Here is a 23,575-nt window from a genome sequence, read left to right on the forward strand (position 1 = left end):
TCACCACTAGGGGTTAAAAGACTCACTCTTTTACGTGAACAATCCACAACAGCTTGGTATTTAGACAACCAATCCAGACCAAGAATTACATCAAATTTCCCCATAGGCAACACTAATAAGTTTCCAGATAACTTGTGTCCCTCGAACACAATACAAACTGACCTACATATGGTGGATACCTCACCATATCCCCCCATAGGTACACTCGAATGCAATGCAGGACTAAAAGTTTCCCAACTCAAACCCAACATACTAGCAAACATCAAAGATATAAAGGAATGTGATGCACAAGTATCAAATAACACATGAGCTCAAGAGGGTGAGATAAGAACCATACCATCAACAACTCCCTGGTGAGCACCGCTCTATACATTATCAACCCCAAGAGCGTAGGCTTGAGCGGATGACTTTGCTTTTGCCTTTCCCTTTCCCTAACTAGGATGGCTTGTACTTGCACCAGACCCTCCACCTTGATTGTACCCTCTTTGACTCTCACTAGGAGCAGGAGTTTGGAAACCTTGTGAGTACCCCATGTTGAACCCTAAACCTTGTGGCCTAAACTGATGTTGATACTGAGGCTGCTGGCCCGATTGGGGTGTGAAACCATAGGATGAAGACTAAGACTGGTTTGTCCTGGGCTGTCCATGAAAAGGAGTAGACTCTACATAGCTCCGTATGGGTCCTCCGTGAGATGCTTGAAATCTTTGTTGTCGTTGTGGGCAATCTTTCTTCTTATGACCTTGTTGACCACAACTGAAACACCCGTATGGTCCATTACGAGTCTTTCCAGATGAACCAATACTAGTGCTACCCCTACTAAATTGTTGTCCTTGGGACCCCTGTGCTTGATTCTTCTTCGTCATCTTTTGGTCATTTCCTCTTCCTCTACTTGTGTTCTTCTTCTCATTCCCTTCTACATGAGCGTCAGTTCGCAAGGCTGCTATCACACACTCAATCAAGTTGTTAAAGGTCAAAGGGGCTATTGGACCACGTATCGCAGGCCTCAAATGATGCATGAACTGTTCAATCACCAAGGGTTGGTCAACAACACCTGGATATGCATAAGAGGATAGCTCTACAAACTTCATGTAAAATTCATTCACAATCATATCCCCTTGTCTTAGACCATCAAATACTCCAATCAGAGCCCTCTTGTGAGATGGACTAAAATATTGTTCCCTAAAAAGTTCCTCAAATTTTCACCAAGTCATCCCATCAGTTTCCATTGTCCTGGACAAGGTCTCCCACTAATCTGCTGCACCACCCTCTAACTTGGACACAGCAAAAGTAACTTGATATTCCTCAGGTGTTCCTATTGTGTTGAAATTTTTATTTATCTGCCTCAACCACCTTTCAGCTACCATTGGATCTTGTCCACCCTCAAACTTATGCACTTGGATCCGATGAAAGACTTGAAAATGATGACTCTGTCGAGCGGTAAGATCCATCTGTTGAGCGGGAACTTCTCTTAAGGCTTCGAGAAGGGCGTTCATAGGGAATTCAACTTGTGCAGGTTGGACATTAGCTTGAGGGGCGTCTTCTCCAACTTTTCTCCTTGTCTTCCTTCCTTTTGGAGGCATTTTCTTAGGTCTGAGAACCAAAAGCTAATCATTTAGTGAGGATTGGATGCTAATAATATAAATATTTCTTATACATATAAATACCAAGATACTTATTACTATTATCATTTAAAATAAATCTAAACTATTAGGTGACACACTCGAAGGTAATTAAACCCGGTGCTCTAATACCATTTTTCTGTCACGACCCAAGCCCTAGGCTGTGGCAGATATGTAATATCCATAACTTGGGTGGTCAAAGGTCACACTTTGACCCTTGTAGGAAGATAAAGTTTATACATGATCCTTTTATTTATATTACAAAATACTAATTTAAAAGATATGGATTAACTCCTATATTAATTAGAAAATATTAGTAACAAAATCAGGACCACTCATCAGTATAAAAGAACAATAATATCTCTACTGTTATGTAATCACCAAATAGATAGATTAAATAAGTCAATAAAATACCAAAATAATACCTAGCATCCATCATTCCTCATTTCTAACTAGTACATAGAGAATTTAAGTCATCTAGACCATCCATTTCAGCTTAAATACAAAATCAGTTTCATTAGAAGGTTAAAGAGTAAAATAAGACTAAACTAATAACGACTTCCTTTCCCAACGGTACCATCCTCATCCACTAGCATCAAACTGAGTTCCTGGAATGGGAGAAAATAGGGGGTGAGCTTATAAAGCCCAGTTGGAAAACAACTAATATCAAAGGACCTTGGTTTAATAGAATTCCTGCATGGTTAGCTTTGTAAAAATAAAATATCTCATCACCAGTATCAAAATGTATAAACAAAGTAGAGAGACCACAAATAATCACGAATTAAACATGAAATGCATATCACACCGTCCACTAGACCTCTAGCTCTCAATACCAATCATAGAAAACAACATCCAAAATCGGGTAGCCGCATCTGATATCCACCATAATACCGGGGCTCAAATTTAATTCACTTCCTGTACAGATTCTAAGTCTTTTACCTACAGGTGAGTGCCCACCTTATCTACCTTTGATGACATAGAGACTAGGTCGTGAAACTACAATATGCACCGAACATGATCAACATGGCTCTCATCAGTATAACCAAAGCAGGCAAATAATAATCATAACAAAGAACATATTCCTTTTTTATTTTCTAAAAAAAAAGTTGGCAGCATAACAACTGTATTTTGAATAAATCCAAAAATCAGAACCTGCATAAATATTTGCACACAAAAATATATTTGGCACTCTGTGCCCTAAAACAGTCCAGAAAAAAATGCACATTAAGTTTTCAATTTTTCAAACAATTTGTAAATCATAAAAATTGGAATATGTCCAATGTTATACAACACATATAAAAATCAAGTCCAATAATCAAGTTGAGTCCCTACCTCTCCCAAGTCGTTAAACTTTATCCAAAAGACAATCTTAAGCTCTCAAGTCCCGAGCTCCAATTTTTTAGTCCAATCTTACATATTACTCTCACCTATACCATCAAATGGTTAAATAATTATCATCATCGCATTCTACATTCAAAATCGAGTCCAACGACATATAATATGACTATATTTAAAATTTGGGATTCTGAAACCTCACCTAAGCGGTGCACATTAACAATCGGTGGCGGTAAAAATTGGTGTATCAGAAATGTCACCAAAAAAAGGGGTAGTGTATATCAAAACGACCGCCTCGACGAGTAGATCACACCCATGCACACCGTTTGTCAAAACGGTACACGCTGTCACCGGAAAGGGGCGGAGCTACAAAAATGTCGCTGAAAAAAGTAGCGAACCGGGAAAAATGGTTTAGTGTAGGCTGTTCTCCTCGACGAGCTGAGTTTAGTGGTGAAAACGTCTCGTCAAACAGACGCCGAAGGTGACCGGAAAATCTGTTCAAAGTTTGAACTCCAAAACTTTGACTTGCAATCCCAAGCTAACGGCGGCGAGAGGAGCGGCGCCGCTTGGGGGTGAGGTCGCCAGCACTTGGGCTTCCAATTTGTCCAGCGCGTGGGGCCGGGCGGTGGCCGGAGGTGGGTCGCCGGAGTGTGGTGGTTATGGAATTTGTCGGTTTTCTTTTGTGCTTGGGTTTGAAGAGAGAGAAAAAGAGAAAGATAGATAGATAGAGAGGGAGACGATTAGGGGTCTGACTATTGTATATATATTAATCAAATATTTTTTTTTATACACATATATATATTATTATTTAATTATTATTTTATATATATATATACATTTGACTCGGTCAAAACCGAGTCTTTACATTCGTGATCTAGTTCTCAGTGAAGAGATACGACGTAGAGAGTCAGGTGAATCATCAACCTCTTCAGTATTATATACAGTGTTAAGAGGAAGAAATTCAACTAGAGGGCCTGGCCATGGAAGATCGAATTATTGAAGTAAATCTAAAGATAGGTGGTCCAATCTAGGAATCCAAATAGTTCCCAGAGCTTGAAGACCATTGAGTGTTGGAATTGTGGTAAGATTGGAAACTACAAAAATTAGTGCAAGAGTGCACCAAAAGGTCAAGATGGGAAGGCAGAAGCAAATGTTACTTCTACATCAGAAGGTGATGATGCGTTGATATGCTCTCTAGAGAGCAAGGATGAGTCTTGGGTGTTACACTTTAGAGCATCATTCCACACTACTTTGGAAAGGTATACCTTGGTGATGACGAACCTTGTGATATTGTTGGTAAGGGTGTAGTGAAGATTAAGTTAAATGGGTCTGTTTGGGAGCTGAAGGATGTCAGGCAAATTGCCGACCTAAGAAAGAACTTGATCTCAGTAAAATTGTTGGCTAGCGAAGGCTACACTACAAACTTTCCAAGGTGATAATTGGAAGATTTCAAAGGTTGCACTGACAGTTGCAAACGGTAAAAAGAGCAACACTCTTTACATGACAGCAAGTGCGAGCTGTTCAATTGCAGTTGCAATAGGAAATGAAAATTCCAATATTTGGCACCAGAGACTTGGTCACATGCGTGAGAAAGGGATGAAACTTATGCATTCAAAGGGAAAACTCCCAGATCTACGATCAATTGAGATACATGTGCGAAGAATGCGTACTTGGAAAGTAAAAGAGGGTAAGCTTTTAGACAAGTAGTAGAACCCCAAAAAAGGAAAGATTAGAGCTTGTTCACTCTGATGTTTGGGGACCAACGACTACTTCATCCATTGGTGGGAAACACTACTTTGTGACTTTTATCGATGATCATTCTCGGAAGGTATGGGTTTACTTTCTGAAGCATGAATCTGAAGTGTTTGAGGCTTTCAAGAGATGGAAAGCTATGGTTGAAAATGAGACAGGTTTGAAGATTAAAAAGTTCAGAACTGACAATGGTGGCGAATATGAAGAGAACACATTCAAGAAGTTTTGCTATGAGCACAGAATTAGAATGGAGAGAACTGTGCCTGGCACACCTCAACACAATGGTGTTGCTGAGCGTATGAACCGAACGTCGACAGAAAGAGCCAGAAGCATTCGTATACAGTCAGGTTTACCAAAGCAATTCTGGGCCAAAGCAGTCAATACAACAGCTTACTTAATTAATCGAAGCCTTTCAAGTCCACTAGAGTACAAAATACCAGAGGTGGTATGGAGTGGAAAAGAGATAAACCTATCACATCTAAAAGTTTTTGGTTGTGTAGCTTATGTGCATATTAGTGATCAAGGTAGGAATAAGCTTGATCCTAAATCTAAGAAATGCACTTTCATTGGCTATGGTGGGGATGAGTTTGGCTACTGTATTTGGGATGATGAAAGAAAAAAGGTCATTCGTAGTAGAGATGTGATTTTCAACGAAAAAGTGATGTACAAGGACAAACATAAAATTGACGCTAAAGACTTAGAATGTAGAGGGCCAATATTTATAGATGGAGATTATGACTCGAATAGTTCTATGACAAAGTCAATTGAGACAAGTCCTCAGCAAAGAGGAACTTGTTGGACAAAGCAGCATGCAACAATCTGACGCAACATTACCTCCTACCCTAGCTCCTGTATTGAGAAGGTCTTCTCGACCTCATGTGCCTAACAGGAGATACATGAACTATTTGTTGTTGACTGATGAAGGAGAGCCTGAATGCTATGATGAAGCATGTTAGACAAGTGATGCAAGCAAGTGTGAGCTGACCATGAAAGATGAGATGCAGTCTTTGATTTCCGACCAAACATGGGAACTAGTTGAGTTACCCATGCGTAAGAAGTCACTTCACAACAAATGGGTGTACCGGGTAAAGAAAGAGCATGATGGCTTCTAAGAGATATAAAGCTCGATTAGTAGTCAAAGAATTTTAGCAGAAGGAAGGAGTTGACTATATTGAGATTTTTGCTCTTGTTGTGAAGCTCAATACTATTAGATCTGTGTTGAGTATTGTTGCCATTGAAAATCTTCATCTTGAACAGTTAGACGTGAAGACCTCATTTCTTCATGGAGAATTGGATGAGGAGATATACATGCATCAACCGGAAGGTTTCTCAAAGAATGGGAAGAAGAATATGGTATGTAAACTTAAGAAAATTTTGTATGGCTTAAAACAAGCCCCAAGGCAATGGTACAAAAAGTTTGACAGTTTTATGTTCAAAGAAGGCTTCTATAAGTGCAATGCTGACCACTGTTGCTATTTCAAAAGATATAGGTCCAACTATATCACTTTATGTTGATGATATGTTAGTAGCAGGTCCAGATATGGATGATATCAAAAGATTGAAGCAACAATTGTCAAAAGAGTTTGACATGAAGGGTCCAACAAAGAAGATTCTTGGAATGCAAATTATAAGAGATAAGAATAGAAGAATTTTATAGTTATCTCAGTTAGAGTACATCAAATGTGTTTTGTAGAGATTTAATAAGGGTGATGCCAAGCCAGGTAGTACACCCTTGGCAAGTCATTTTTCGCCTATCTAAGGGTCAGTCCCCTGAGACAGAGGAAGGTCAATATTTCATGGCTAAGATTCCTTATGCCTCAACTATTGTGAGTTTGATGAACGTGATGGTTTGTACAAGACCAGATATTGGACATGCAGTGGGAGTTGTTAGCAGGTTTATGTCAAATCTAGGAAAACCTCACTGGGAAGCAGTGAAGTGGATTTTGAGGTATCTACGAGGCACCACAGGTAAGTGTTTGTACTTTGGAAAATGTGAATTAAAAGTACAAAGCTTTGTAGATGCAGAACCAAGCATTTCATTCAAGAACCAAGCATATTGAACTTCGTTATCATTTCATTAGATCTCTATTGGAAGATAAAGTGTTAATACTGGAGAAGATCCAAGGATGTAAGAATCCAACAGATATATTGACAAAGACGGTGACGATTGAGAAACTGAAGTTATGCTCAACTTTAGTTGGCCTACAAGAATAACAAAACCAGAAAGCTTTGCTACATAATGTGGAGTGTGAAGACAATTTAAAACCAGTTTTCAAGTGGAAGATTGTTAAAGAAATAACATTATCCTTTCTTAGTTAAAATAAAAGGAATGGATCACATCCATTGTTATTTTTAGGAAGCCAAAGTTCGCAAATTAGTAATGGAAGGTGCATAACTATAGGCTAATTTCTACCACTCATTTTATTTGTCCAAAGTCTATATAAACCCACATAGGTTTCATTTATATATATCCCAAAACAAAAAAGAAGAATAGCTTTAGTTAAAAGCTTAGAGAGAGAAATTTTTTTTGAGAGAATTTTTATGAGAAAAATTCTTGAGTATAATTGGGGTGTGGGTTGTGAGGATTGTTGTAAAACAGTGTGTATTTTTGTTTCTCAGTTTCAGTAAAAGATTTGTAGCAGATTTAGAGACATACCAAAATTTGTTATCAAATTTGTGTGTGTGTGTTATTTCTGTTGTTATTTTATTCTCACTTATTTGATTCATAAGAAAATTTCCGTAATTTTCTTAACGTAATTAACTTCAAGTAAGATATGACGATAACAACACACTTGAGATACAAGTGAGATATGGTGATGGGAACGGTCTTAAAATCATATGATAAGTTTGCTATAAATTTGTCAATTCTTATAACAATTCGAGGTGTCAAGCCTAATACATGTCGTGTTTAGTTATTTATTACAATAACGAGATTTGGTAAACACAAGTTGGATCGGTCTGTTTATACACTTAAATTTTCATACAATATTATATGAAAAATTATATTACAATTTGATATAATTTATTACTTAGTTGCCATTGAATAAAATTTACGATTTATTTTATATATATAAATTAAAATTTTTTAAATATCAAGAATACAAATGATTTACTAGTTATAAAATATATGAAAAATATGATCATTCCTAATAAGTTTATTTAATTTTAGAAGATTTTGTTTTGAAAGATAATTTTATAAGATTTCATTGCCATAATAAAATTATTTGTAGGAGCTGTTTTACTATTTATTTGGTATATAATTATTAAATTATAGATTTTTTTCTTCCACGGATACGGGGCTGAGTAGTATTGTGAGAAAGAAAACAACATATGATGATGAAAAATCCCAGAAATTAGGCCATATATAAAAACCAAAAGACCTTTTTTTTTCTTCATTAAGGAAAAACACTTTGAGATATCAAAAACCCCAACGAAGAGAATACTACAAGCGGTGAAAAATCTAAAATTGATGTGTAGCATAAGGAAAACCTCACACACATGACATTTTTATATAACTTCAACTATAAATTATTATATGATCTTCAAATGCTCATAGGACTTCGTGGATCATTTAGGGCTGCGATGGCAGTCTCAATTTTGATCTTCAAATGCTCTTTCTCATCTTCATCAGCCTGTAAGTGTATACCATAAAACAATTCAAATTTAAAATGAAACCAATCGATAAAAACACGTGTACAGATATAATTATAGAGAAACAAACATTGCGGGGCCATCTCGATATATGCAGTGCAGTGGATAAGAACGACCAACATGTAAAATTACTAAAATAGGCGTCCGAATATGTTGCAATATAATACAATTTAGATAAAGTCAAGTCATATATTTATATATAACAGAACAAAACTCATTGAGGAACGTGTTGTGGGGAACAAAAAAATAAAAATTATAATGGTGTCACCCACCACCACACGTATTAGGCATCTCTAATAAAATGATATAAATGTGCTATATATATATTTTTAGTCTATTTTCGTAAAATTAAATTTTAATAATATATAATGTAATTTATATTTAAATATTAAATTTAACACAAAATATAATATAAATTATACACTATATATAATGTAGTTTATTTATTAATATAATTAATAATTTTTTATATTTTTATTTTTATATATTTTAAATACTTCAAATTTTTTTATAGTTTTATAAAGTTTTTACACATTCCAATTAAAATAAAATTTATTTTATTCCATTTACATTTTGAAACATAAATTTAAAATTTAAGCTCAATATAACATTAACTCATTTTATTTAACATAAAATTTACACCAATTATAGACATCAACAAATTGAACCACGTACGGTGAGTAAAAGACAATTTTAGCCTAATTGACTTTTGCGATCATGTATCTGTAAATAGCTTTATAGATAACTACAAATTTCATCCACGAAAATAAGAATAACAACTTTGTTTCTTCCTAAAATTAACATGATTACTTTTAAAAAATCATTTTCATATGAATATTGTGGGTTAAATTAGAAAACACGAGAATGCATATATTTATATAATCATCATATCATGTTAAATTATTAGTGATAAAAGTACGAAGAATCAAAGGAAAAACCGCGTGAAAGGGACACAAATGTATAATAACAATAGTAATAATTCTTATTGAGAATTTGAAGCACGTTTTTCATAATAAAAAACACACTATTCCACGAGCTTCTCATGTGTTGTTTTTATTATAATTTTCCCACCGATAATACCTGGAAATACACAACATGTTTCCTTGGGATTTCTGGCCTCAGTGGTCTGAAGTCTGAACAATATGAGAAATGTGTTTTTGTATTTTATAATCTAAACGTAGCAAATAACTATTTATAGCTTGTTTCGATTTTAGAATGTTTAAGGAAAACATGTATGGGGGTGGAAAACAATGACTGATGTGTACTCAAAAAGGAAAAAAAGAATTGTTGTGAAAGTATAATTTTTATGGCTAAAGTTGTCAAAAGTATAGTATATCATATCATTGACCAATGTTTATACAAAAAATTCTGAGATTTGTTTTCCACAAAAGAATATATATTCAGACAATATAATTTTATGGCTAATTATTGTTGTATCATTGACCAATATTTATATCAAAAATTCTGAGAATTGTTTTTGAGAAAAGAACATAGATTCTGACATTTACTAATACTGAAATTTGATAACAAGTAAAGTTGGACTTATTATTAAGCTTGCTATTCAAGTCTCTAACTAGCTATCATCAATTACAAATTAAAAAGAGTTAATATCTCAACAATATGTATTACACAAATTATGAGATCATATGTAATTAATTATTTTCGACATATCTCTTCTGCTTATCCTAATCATTCAATTTTGTCAAATATAGGTACAACAAAATGTTGCCATTATTGTTTGCATATAATTTTACTTGAAGCTTATGATTCTAATATTGGAAAGTTGTATCTATGTTTATATCTTGTTATTATAATTAATGTTTATTAATTGCCATTATTATTAATGTATATGTTAAAATTAATGTTAACAAGATTATTGTTTTTCACATTCAAATAGTTTTAATCGTTATTTCTTTATTTAAGTAATTTTGAAAGATTTTGATAAATTTAAAATAATTTACAAAATTAGAAAAAAATTTCAAACTAGTTATTTCACACATGTAAAAAATAAAAGAGGCATATATGTAATACAACAATGGACGAAGCCAAAAAATAATATTAGATGAGGTCAATATAATAATAACTATTAATTAAAATTTATTTCAAAAAATAAAAAATAAAAAAGACAACCGTAACACAAAAATTAAGTATTAGTATTACTTTTTTCCTAAATATTTAATATTTGTATACATTAATTTAATGTGTAATAAAATGATAATTATGTGCCTTTGGAAATTGAATAATTATTAGAAATAATTAGCAAAGTAATATGTTAATTTTTTATGTATATTATTTATATAATAAAATTATTAGTTTATATATATTTTATATGTATATACAAGAAAAATGAGGTGAGGCAATGTTTACAATGTATTGGAACTACAAATTTTTTTACCTTAAAGTCGCAATAAAACTTGTGACTAAAAGTGAAAAAATTGTGACTAATTATAAATTATTATTCTTATGTTGTGACTAAAAGATCCGTGACTAAATGTATTTGTTACAATATTTATAATTTGTTGTGACTAAATATATTTTTAGTCACAATACTTGTTGTGACTAAAACTAAATTAGTGATAACTTACTAAATACTATGTTTTAGTCACAAGTAATATTTTGTTTTGATTAAAAGTCACATTTAGTCACAAAAAAATTATATTGTGACTAAAAAATTATCACTAAAAGTAGCCGTTTTTTGTGGTGTGATTAAATTTTATTTATACTGCGATAAATTATTCTAATTTATGTTTAAAAAATTACAGTATATCATAAATAATTACGATATATTATATATTAATTATTATATAAAAAATTAAAATTAAGACTACCAAAGTGAAAATTTAGGAGTTGGGAGATACTTTCCTTTGCTCACTTTTTATTTTAATATTAGATTGGTTTTATTCGCATACTTTGGATTATACAACTCATCATTACTCTTGAAATAAATGTCTCTAAATGGATTATCCACTTTATTAAAGTGATTCCAACCCATTTTGGATCCCCCACAATTATTCTACCTTTTCATTTTATTATCTTTTCCCTAAACCACATGTATTATTGTTTTCTACTTAGTAATTAGCTTTTACAATTTGTTGAGCCTATTATGCAGATATAATTTATTCAAGCCTAGGCATATATAATTTTCGCCAAAATTACACAAGAATAATTGCCAAAATTTTCGCCAAAATTACCCTAAACCCTATTATGCATATGTAATTTTCGCCAAAATTATACAAGAATTGCCAAAGGTCACCCATAAAATGTCTAATACTTTATATTACCTATTATGATACACTATTAGCGATCAGTGGTTAATAATCTTATGAAATTAAAATATATGAAATTTGATTTAAATTGTACGAATTAATATGACACATACTTATGTTGCTTAAAATTATAATTTTTTTCCAAGAGAATGTTTGTTATGAGGGTTAAAACAAAAACTTAAATTCATATTTAAATCAGTCAATTAATAATTTTTTATATAAATTTTAATTTAAATTTAAATTAGATGCTAATTTAATGAATTAATTATATTTTATAATAAATTTACTAGTTATATTATTTAAATATGTAAACTTATTTATTATTTTATTGTTTAATAAAATTAGTTATTAGATATATTTTTTATAAATAAATTTAAAATTAAATAAAATTTTATATATTTTAAAAATATAATTAAATTGTATTTAATTTAAATTTGTTATTATTATTATTATTTAAATTAATAATTAGATAGTACTTAATATATATATACATATATATTAAAATTTAACACATTGCATATTACTAATACTAGTATATATATATATATATATATATATATATATATATTAGCTGTTTCTTGAATACAGTATTTTTGTTATAAAAATTATGTAAAATTTTAGTATAACTAGAAAATTAATATGATCATTAATTAGTAAATTTGGAGAATTACTATTGGATACAAATGAGAAATGCTAAAAAGTATCAGTGGTGTCAAACACTCTCTTACGTGTCAATATCACTATTGGTCTAATTAAATATCGGGTCCCATATAGTTTAATATAATAGCTTTCAGGGAGTATCGCTAGTCAATCACAAGGCGACACGTCTTAAGGGTGCCAGACATAACTGGTGCCCAATAGCAATGCTGGATACAAAGATACCTACTATTGCTAGGAGGTGATGTTTTATAATTAATTAAGAATGCCAGATCAAACATTAAATTACACTAATAACTACCTCAAACTTATTGTGGACCATGGATGCTGTTTAGCCTTTCTAGTAAATTTGAGTCCTCTTTTTATGCCAAAACAATAATTGGACGAAGACAAATAAAATGAAATTAAAGGTAGCTATAGCTAGAGTGACCTAAAAGACTAAACACGTAGAGATAGAGAGAAAGCTACTGTCAATAAAAATAATATATATATACATATATATTATAAATATATACCTCAATGAAGACTGTTTTGGAAAGCCTCCCAGAAAAAGCAGTAATATTAGCTGTAATTATTTTGAGCTTCAAAGATTCGAACACCTCACACAGCTTGACCATAGTGTCTGTTCTTTTACTACATGTTAAACTAACCACCAAAGTCTTCTCTCCCATATATGTCACTCTTAGCTGCACTCCAAACATTATTTTATGTTGTTATAATTAATTATAAAGGAAAAAAGAAAACAACATAATTATTTATTTTAATAATCAACAAAATACTAATTTAGTTAGCTTACTGACCTCAAGATCTTCAATTGGGGAAATGGAACCACTACATCTTGATCCATTTGAATCATATAGTTGTTGATCAATCTTTTTCTTCTTTGATCTCAACAATATTGGCAATTCTTGATCAAAATGATCATAATTACCACCCAGATTCTTATTATTGTTATTATTATTATTATTATGACTTCCTTTATTATGATTTGATTCTAGCTCAATTATTTCAGCTTGTATATTTCTCTCTTCTTCATGAAGCTTTTGGATATATTCAATTGCGTCCTTGATTATAGAAGCTTTGTCCATCTAAAAAAATAATAATTAAAAGTAAAAACCCAGAAAAGATATCGCATCGAATTTATTAATTTAAAAATAAAGGCCAAAATTTGTTTTAAAAATAGTAAAAATAATGGAGTAGGAAGATTTGAATACCTGTTTATGTATATATAAATTGCACTATCATCACTTAATACTATTATATTATATATAATATATATATGTGTGCATAAAATATAATATTCAAATTAGAGACAATAATTAAGCTTAGCAATAATATTTATTAATGGTGGGGTAAGCACCTTGCTAATCTTGGGGACCACTGCTCTTAGTGCAAACAACCTATCATTGAGCTTCTTTCTCCTATTTCTCTCCGACACAATATTCTTAGATGCCGCCGACGATGCTGCCCCGTCCGGCGAGCTCGAGTCGTAGTACCCAGAAAACGCTGCATCTTCCAACCCACCACCCCAACTGTATTTAACAAATATATATTACATATATATGAAAATTAATTTCTACAATGGAAAAATCTTGAGCTTATTATGAACAAGTTTTAAGTAGAGTAAAAAGATACTACCCTTTGAAGAGCTCTAGTTAGTATAATAAGCATTTTAGAAATTATTCGGAATAATTAATGATAATAATTAATTAGCAGAAAAAATAATTACCTGTGATCAAGTTCCTCAGTTTGGAAAAACATTGTGGTCTCCCAATAATGTTTATACTCATCACCAATGTTTTCCATAGTGAAAAACAAAGGAAAGAAAAGAGAGGAGATGATGAGAAAAAGGAACACAAAGAGATTTGGTTTGGGAGAGAGAGGAAGAAAAAGGACAATGTTGCTTTCTTCAAATGAAGGGGGTTAGTTTTATAGGTGGCTAAGGCTCAAGTCTTCTCTATCCTCTTTTTTTTTTTTTTGTTAATTTTTTTTTTCAAGTGATCCCAAAATTTTCAAATATTTGCAACAGCAGCAAAGGATTTTTAACCCACGTGAGGGAGAGAGAGTCCTTTTCTAAATTAAGTAATAATATTAAAACAAAATTAAGAGTATAAAAGGAGTGTTGCTTCCTAGAAAAATATTAACCGTCCATTTAAAAGTGGTCTACGAGGCCGCGTATGGATGGTAACCTTGGTTTAGGATGATGTTGTATTTGAGCGCGTGTACTCCAAACAATTAATAATTGTGTACCTTTCACGATAGGGATTTTTATTTTAGTTGACCTGAGTGGTCTTTCATGGTTTGGTTGTTGGAGAAGGTCATGAGTCATGAATCTCTCTTCTAATGGCGCATTGGTTTTAGCTAACACCATCTCTAATACAAAGATAATACAATGAGAAATGCTAAAAAAGCACATGCACGTTTCATATTACTATTGGTCTCACATAATTTAATTTAGGGTAAATATGAGTATACCTATTGGCGGACCCAATGAAGGACCAGTGTGGGCTTAAGTCCATGCTGAAAAAAAATATTTCTTTTACTTTTTAACTAAAAGAAAATCTTTTAATTATTTTAATCAACAAATGCGCAACAAAATGGGAGATCAATAGTTGAATGATAATTTGACAGTATATCTCAAAAAATGATGTATTCAATGCTATTGACAACGAGCTTATTATTCATCGTTTTCAAAACATGAAAACTCGCCGAAGACAACTCTAAAGATATGAACTCAAAAATTGATATGTTTGCTAAAATTTTAGGATATTGAGTATGTTATATATTTTGAACATCGTTTTAGATTGTTTTTTTTCCTATTAAAAGATTTTTAGTACTTGATATTTAATATATTTTTAGTTGGGAATTGAAATATTGAATTGTGTTTTTCTTTATATTTACTTGTTTTTTTGGAATATTTTTATATATGAAAAATTTTTATGCCCACCCTCCAATTAAATTCTGGGTCCGCCATACCTATCCAAAATTTTAAGTTTATAAGTAACATAAATCATCCAATATATACGTGCCCAATGTTTACTATAATATCAAAGTCCATAATATGAAAATATAGCTCATAGAACAATGTCAACAATAATATGCTTACAAAACTGTTTACAATAGAAGGAAGAAAACCCTAATAGAAACCTCAAGTAAAGATCCAATAAGCCTCTAGTGATCAAGCATTAAAAATGTGAAGAAAATTAGGTTTCCAAATCAAATGAACATTTTAAAAAATCAACCTATCAATGGCTATCAGCCAATGATCTTCCAATAAAAATTGAGACATAACAACCTCATTATTCACATACAAAATAAGAAAAATAATCAAATGACCAACTATTACAAGGTAACCAAAAGAACTGAATACCACGAAATACAAGGTCAATAGTTAGATCTGGTCGAGAAAGAGAAAGATATAACCCCTGTTGAAGCAAATTGATCCAATCAATGAAATATCGATGCACCAATAAATAGAAATCTCACTCCATTCACTGAAGCCATAATAATATCTACTAATTTAGTGGAGCGGTGACGAAATACCATTATTATAAAATAAACTAAACAAATATAGGATTGAAACTAAAACAATTGAAATAATTAAAACTAGGCACAAGGGGCACACCAAAAACAAACCAAGCATCAAACTTTTACAAAATATCATAAAACCCTTAGGAACCCTTAAGCCGAGAGTCACCACACCCTTGAACTGAGAAGACGACGAAAGACTTCCTCCACAGAGCCATGAAGCCCATCCTACGGCCAGATACCCACCTCGTGCCCAAAGCCCACCACTGGTCCAAGACACTACAGATCCCCAAAACCCACAACCCCAAATTGGGCGAACCCTGAGCCATATCCTAAAACCATCCCGACCATCAACCACCGCCATGAAACATAGCCAAAACCATACCCTGAGAGAACAAGCCAAAACCATTAGCATCCTGGAAGAAACTTACAAGAAAAGAGATCTAGTGAGAAAATGCATGATCCCTCAAATCCACCCCCTTGCACCAGCCATCAAACTCGACAAAAGCCACGACAAAACCTAGGAAGAGTCGATGGGCCTAGCGGGATAAGGAGAAACATGGAAGAAGGAACCAGCAACGCTATGGTTCCTAAAAGTTATTTTTTCTTAGGCCTTAATATGTTAAGACTGACTATTCGCGTACATGTATCCGATTTGATTCAATTAGGCTTCAAAATTCCATTTAATCCAATCTAATCCAATTAGAAATTAGTTTTAGAAAATCATCATGTGATCCGATTCAGTTAGACTTCAAAATCCAATACAATTAATAATTGAATTAGATCAATTTTTTAATTGTATTTTAATTTGACACTTAATTTTTAATAATAATGAAAAAAAAATTAAAAAAAACACATAATAAAAACTAAACTATACATGTGTTCTTATCGTTTTTTGTAAGGATTTTTTAAACTAGGTGCAATGAGATTTATGAAAATTAAAAAAATAATTAGTAAAAGTAAATTTAAATATTGCCTTATTGTATATAAATAAATATAATGTGCTTCTAATATATACTATGTATAGTTAGATTAGATTAGTTTTTAATTAAATTTTGAAATTTTCATCTAATAAAAATCTAACTATTCACAACTAATCTAATAAAAATATTATTGAATATCCAAATTTTTGTAATTAAATTGGATTAAATTGATTCGATATAATTTAGATTGGTTGAGATGTTACACACTCCTACCTCCAAGACTCTTTTCTTATTGCTAAATTGGGTTGTAACCAAAGCTTTATGCGATAGACACTCTTTGATATTTACTTACATAATATTATTATTGGAGTATTGCTAGTGGGAATGTGGTATCTTTATTAGATGTTTCTACATATTGAACTGTTGGGTTTTATGCCCTAAATAAAACTCATTTCAATATAATCAGATTTACTTATTAATATAGATCAGAAATAACATTTAATGTTGCATGGTTCACATGATTTATTTCATGATTATATGTATATAATGTATGAATTCATCTGAAACCCTTTTCACATACTTGATCCTGTTTATTGTGCTGTCAACACATTCGAAAGTAAACATGACTATGTGAATAAAGTTTCCTAGATTTATCAGACACAGGGTTTTACTGATATGATAATCTACAACAGAGTTTACTTGCATTTGGAGAAATGCTATGTTCTTTCGAGAGCATTGGTTAAAGTAAAGCTCAGGTTGGATGCATGGAGTATGCATCGGAAGAGACCGATATTGAACTTTGACTTAGATTTATTAAACTTACCGTAATATCTATTCAAGTCAATATCGCCTAGTTGATCCTAGATCAAATGATCTTAATCCTGTTATGATTAAGCTCGATCTCAAGAGGCTATTCGTGCTCTTTGATTTGTTAGTTAAGCCTACTTTTAGGTCAGGGTGATACGTACATTTTGGGAACACGGTAGTGCAATTGAGTGGGAGCGCTAACATAAACATGAAATCTATAGCTTCTATCTGGCAAATAGTAAGTAAGGGATGATCTCCTTCGAGCTTGACTAAACGAAAATAAATAGTGGAAATCTCATTTCACATAAGCTGAAATATCATTTATACGGGGTTAAGTATTTTAAGGATTAAATACATTGTAGGGTGTAAAAGTAATCTAATCCCTTTACAGTGTAGATCATTCATATAGAGGATCATTGATCAAATTAGGATTATAACAATGGATAACTAATGATGTGTCTAGATGGTGGAACATATAGAGCATTCTATATACTGAGAGTTCAATTCTAAGTGCTATGCGTGGATTCAACGAAGAATTAATAAGTCAGTGAATTTAGGTTATAAATTCTTGATCTGCTAATTGGAAGCTCGGTTATATAAACCCATGGTCCCCGCACTAGTTGAGATAATATTGCTTGTAAGACTCATATAATTTGTTTTGTTAATCAATTATAATTCTCAATTTAGACTATGTCTATTTGTGAATTTTTCACTAAGTAAGGACGAAATTGTAAAGAAAGAGTTTTAGGGGCATATTTGTTAATTATGATACTTTGTATGGTTCAATTAATAAATATGATAAATGACAAAATTATTTAATAATTATTTATAGTTATTAAATAGTTAGAATTGGTATTTAAATGGTTTAATTTGATAATTGGCGTTTTTGAGAAAATCAGATGCAGAAAAGATAAAACTGCAAAATTGCAAAAAGTGAGGCCCAAATCCACTTGGCATGACCGGCCACTTTTGTAGGGTTTTCCCTCTGATATTTTCATTATTTTAAATGCCAAATAATTCAAACCTAACCCTAGTGGAATGCTATAAATAGATAGTGAAGGATTCAGGAAAAATACACTTTTCTTCTGACTTTTCATTCAGAAAAAAACTGAGCCTCTCTCTCTCCCTATCTTTGGCCGACCACTCCCTCTCTCTCTTCTTCCTCTTCAATTTCAAAATTCTTAGTGTTAGAGTAGTGCCCACACACAGCAAGTGATACCTCAATCATAGTGAGGAAGATCGTGAAGAAAGACTTTCAGCAAGAAGGAGTTTCAGCACTAAAGAATCAGAGAAAGAGATCCAGGTTCAGATATTGATAATGCTCTGCTACAGAAAGGAATCAAGGGCTAGATATCTGAACGGAAGGAGTCATTATATTCCGCTGCACCCAATGTAAGGTTTACTAAACTTTATATGTGTTTATTTCATCGTTTTAGAAAGTTCATATTTAGGGTGTTAATCAACATACTTGTGAGTAGATCTAAGATCCTGATAAAATAATTTCCAACATGAACATCCTTATAATGAACACATAATTAGATATGAAGAAATTAATAATTAATTGACATTCTAATAAATTATAGTATAATATGTGCATTTCAGAAATAAAAGTTTATTATTAGAAAATAGACAAAATATGATAATATTACTCTACTATAGAAATTTTATGGAATTATGTGTGTGTAGTATGTATTTTCTTATGTTTATGATCGGTAATAGTGAAAGCTCGATGGATTGACAAAAATGTGAGAGTGGTATAGTTTAGTATTTTAAAGGTTTCGAGGGTTTTTATGGACATTTAGAAAATATGTGATTATGTCAGTTATTTAGAAAATGATCCTTTTATCCTTAGTTGGGTTTTATGGAAATATTGAGTAAAGGGTATTTTTGTAATTTTTGAGTTAATTAGAAAAGACTAGATTATGTGAGAAACTTTAATAAAAAAAATATCAACCCATTTCTCTCTCTTTTAGCGGACCCCCAAAACTAAAAAAAAAAAAAACTAGAAACTTTGTCAATTTCACATTGAATTCAAGTAATAATCAACATGTGATTGAAGAAGAAGTAGTCTCTGGGAATTAGAGCTTTGAAGGTTAAATTGAAGAGAAAGAAGGTAATTCCTAAACAATTTGTTTTCTTTTAGTTAGTAATTTTTTTCATTAGCAATTTTAATCTTTTTTAATATTAGATTAAATTTGGTAGCTTTTGGTTTAATTTTAGTGGTGAGTAGCTGAAATTGAAGTTGAGAGAGGAAGTTTAGAACTGTAAAGTTTGAAGCTTTATTCTTTAATGTTAAATTTTGAAATTCATGATATAATTGTATTATGAGCTTATAAATCTTCTTAGAATACATCATTATGTTGTTTTGGGAAGTTTGGATTGATTTAGAGCAGGTTGGGGAAGTTAAAACTCAAAAATTTTTAAGTTATAGATTTTGCAAAGATCTAGGCACCTAGATTGTGTTACTAGGTGCTCGGTTTCTCTAGCAATGCCTAGAATTTCCGGCACCCAACTACAAATCTAATTTCTCAGTTGGACAGACCTGGATATACCTCGGTTTTTCATATTTTTAGGTTATTTATAGTATTGCCAACTTATTTATCGATAGAAAAACTTCAATTTATAAATTTTAGTGCTAGAAAGAGTTTTAGCGAGACACTTACCACTTTACCACTAATGTGACTTAGAGCCTCTGATCGTCGAGTTAATTTTCATTCAGGTTCGCTGACACACCTGAATAAAAAATTGAGGTAAGAAAAGTATTCCGATGCACATATGCACGTATTTAGTATACATGTATTACCTTTTCATGTAGCAAGCATATTAGAGATAGCAGTATGGGTGTACATTGATATTGACTAAGATATCGATATCTAGTATGTTGGGCAATGTTGATTGGTATGAACTAATGCTACCAATAATGTTGGAATTTATTTTACCAAGACCTAGATTTACTAACAAGTATGTTTTTAACATCCTAAATATGAACTTCTAAAACGATATAAAATACACACATAAGAGGTATGAGAAACCTTACATTGGTTGCAGCAGAATTAAATGACTCATTGATCTCAGATCTCTAACCCTTGTATCCTTGTAGTAGAGTATAATTAAGATCTGAGATCGATACTCCTTCAGGTGTTTGGATTCTTCACAGTCTTACACACTATGATTGAGGACTAACTTGCTATGGGTGGGCATGCACTCAATCACTAAGGTTCAAATTTTGATGGTGAAGAACACTAAGAATTTCGAAATAGTAGAGAGAAAAGAAGAAGAAGAAGTCTCAAAACACTAGTTGTCTTTCGAAATAAAAACTAGGTTTAGAAGCATTGGCAACATTTAGTTGGATAATGAGACCTTTCTTTTCTTTTTACACTAATTCACTTAGGGTTAGGATTGAATTATTTGGAATAAAAAATGATAAAATAATAGCAAAAATAGGACCCTATGACCGGCCACATGTGAGCCCACCACTAGTTAGATTTTTGCCATTTTTTTTCAATCATTTATATATTTTTCACAAATATTACTTTCTGCAATTTCAATCCTATAAATGCTAAAACTATTTATTTAATAATTAAAATTAATTATCAAATAAAATTATCATTTATATTATTTATTAACTAGACTACTCAAAGTCTCTTAATTAACAAATAAACCCTAAAATTCTATTTCTTCACAATCAAGCCATAATTTAGTGAAAATTCATAAACTAGACATAGTCTAATTTTAGAATTATAATTGATCAATTAAAATCAATTAACCGAGTCTTACAAGCAGTATGTCTCAACTAGTATGGGGACCATGGGCCTATATAACCGAGCTTCCAATAAGCAGATCTAGAATTTACCAAGTAAATTCTCAAACTTATTAATTCCTCCTTGCACCACTATAGATTTGGAATTGCACTCTCAATTATATAGAATGCTCTATATGTTCCATGACATAGATACGCTATGAGATTATCCATTTGTTATTATCCTAATAATCAATGATCCTCTATAGATGATGTACACTGAGTAAGGACTAATTTACCATTACACCCTTCAATGTATTTTATCCTTAAAATACTTAGCTACCTATAAATGATATTTCAGTGAACTAATATAATCACTGAAATGAGTACTCAACCATTTAAGCCAATCTCGAAGGAAATCATTGTTTGACTTTTATATTCGGATAAAAGCTATAGATTCCGTATCTATGATTAGCGCTCCCACTCAATTGAACTACCATGTCCTTAACCTATATGTCATGAGAAGAACCATTCGGTCGACTTTAACGAATAGATTTAAGAACACAAATAATGCAACTGAACTAGAACCTAACCATCTCAGGATTGAGATCATTTGATCTAAGGTCAACTAGGTGATATTGAATTGAATAGACATTACGGTAAATTTATCATATCTGATTCAAGTTCAATATCGATCCCATTTGATGCATACTCCATACATCCAACCCAAGCTTACTTTAACCAATGCCTTGGAATTGACATAACACTTATCCAAGGTGCAAGTAAACTACATTGTAGATTATTGTATCAGTTAAATCCCGTGTACTGATAAATCATAGGAATACATTTAATCACACAATCTTGATTACTTTCTACTATGTTTACAACACAATAAACAAGAATGTCAATGTGGTAAAGATTTGGATGAATTTATAAATCAAATAAATAAATAAATGATCACATGAACCAAATAATACACTAAATAAGTAATGAAAATAAATCTATTTTTTATTGATAATTGAATATAAAAGATTACATTGAAATAGAGTTTTATTTAAGGCACCAAGCCCAACAAATACCAGTACGTAGAGTAGTAAGCTTATGTTAGTATTATTGTTAATCATGATATTGGTACGAACATTTGAATCTCAGTCTATACTCATTGAATGCGGTTAGTAGACTTACGGTAATTTGATGTATAAGCACTCAATTACAAGTTAGATATGATTTTTTATGTTATGCTTTTCTTATTGAGTTTATTGACTCACATATATGTTTCTATGTGTAGGTAAAGGTAAAGTCAAGGCTAAACCGAATTGAGGGCAGAGCTTGGCGAAAATTGTACATATCAAGTCGCATAAGTCTAGAGGGTTGCGATCTTTGATACATCCTTGACACCTTTTTGTTTATGTCATTGGATGAAATTTTTTATACTGTATATGTTATGTATGTTTTAGAACTAGATTTCGAGATCCAATAGCCCAAAGCTAGTTAGCACGAGGGCATAAAAATTAAGTGTGCTTATTCAACTTTGAGTCTCATAAAAAGTCACTTTTCTTTAAAAATCCTTTAATTAACAAAGATTAGCACATTAATTAAAAAAAATATATAAGACTATAGTACTAAGTTAACACAATATAGCATTCAAAAGTTTGCAATTATCGTAAAATACAGATGTACAATATTTAAAACTTTTTTACGAATTAATTTTTGTATGCCGTTTTTACTGTTGTTTTTCCATTATACTATATTTTCGCAACGTGAAAATAATGTTGTTTTCTTAAAAAATATAAGTGAAAAAAATGTCTATAAAATTTTTTTAAATAAATCCATACAAAAAAGTACTTTAAATGCTTTGTGTATTTTTTTTTTTATTTTGGACTAAAAATGTGAATTATGCTTTATGTTGACGCTGAAAAGTAGCCAACACCAGCTCGCTAGATTGGCGAGATAAATAATGAAGGTAAGTATATAATTTAGAGAGACACAAAATTTATAGTAGTTTTTGACTAAAGAATTTTCCAACCGACTCGGAGTCTAATAAATGAATTCGTCACCAAGAAATAATTAGAAAAATTAAGTAATAGAAAGAACACTAGGAGTTATAGAGATTTGGTCCCTTAGATATTGGTAATGACATACTCCCCTTTTAGTTGTATTGATATTAAGATAATATCGTGCATATCACTAAGGAAGACAATGTGAATTCTAGCTATAACTCTCAAGATGCTTACAAATAATATTCTTTGTAGAAGTGCTCTTAGGGTTGAGATAACAATTTTAAGTCCCTTTCCTTGT

General features: G+C 31.6%; 2 protein-coding genes across 2 annotated transcripts; both read right to left on the reverse strand.

The window, feature by feature from the left end:
- Nucleotides 1-617: 617 nt before the first annotated feature.
- Nucleotides 618-1,580, reverse strand: LOC115695263 (uncharacterized). Its single transcript, XM_030622341.1, has 2 exons — nucleotides 1,273-1,580; nucleotides 618-1,179 (listed from the first exon to the last, which is right to left on the reverse strand). The coding sequence occupies exons 1-2, from the start codon at nucleotides 1,578-1,580 to the stop codon at nucleotides 618-620; spliced, it is 870 nt and encodes a 289-aa protein (XP_030478201.1).
- Nucleotides 1,581-8,071: 6,491 nt separating this feature from the next.
- LOC115725766 (transcription factor bHLH35) lies at nucleotides 8,072-14,280 on the reverse strand. The gene is made up of 5 exons (XM_030655375.2): nucleotides 14,010-14,280; nucleotides 13,641-13,812; nucleotides 13,081-13,368; nucleotides 12,796-12,966; nucleotides 8,072-8,338 (listed from the first exon to the last, which is right to left on the reverse strand). The coding sequence occupies exons 1-5, from the start codon at nucleotides 14,084-14,086 to the stop codon at nucleotides 8,249-8,251; spliced, it is 798 nt and encodes a 265-aa protein (XP_030511235.1). The 5' UTR covers nucleotides 14,087-14,280; the 3' UTR covers nucleotides 8,072-8,248.
- Nucleotides 14,281-23,575: the final 9,295 nt, after the last annotated feature.

Source organism: Cannabis sativa, chromosome 6, assembly GCF_029168945.1.
Source record: "Cannabis sativa cultivar Pink pepper isolate KNU-18-1 chromosome 6, ASM2916894v1, whole genome shotgun sequence".
Taxonomy (NCBI): Eukaryota; Viridiplantae; Streptophyta; class Magnoliopsida; order Rosales; family Cannabaceae; genus Cannabis; species Cannabis sativa.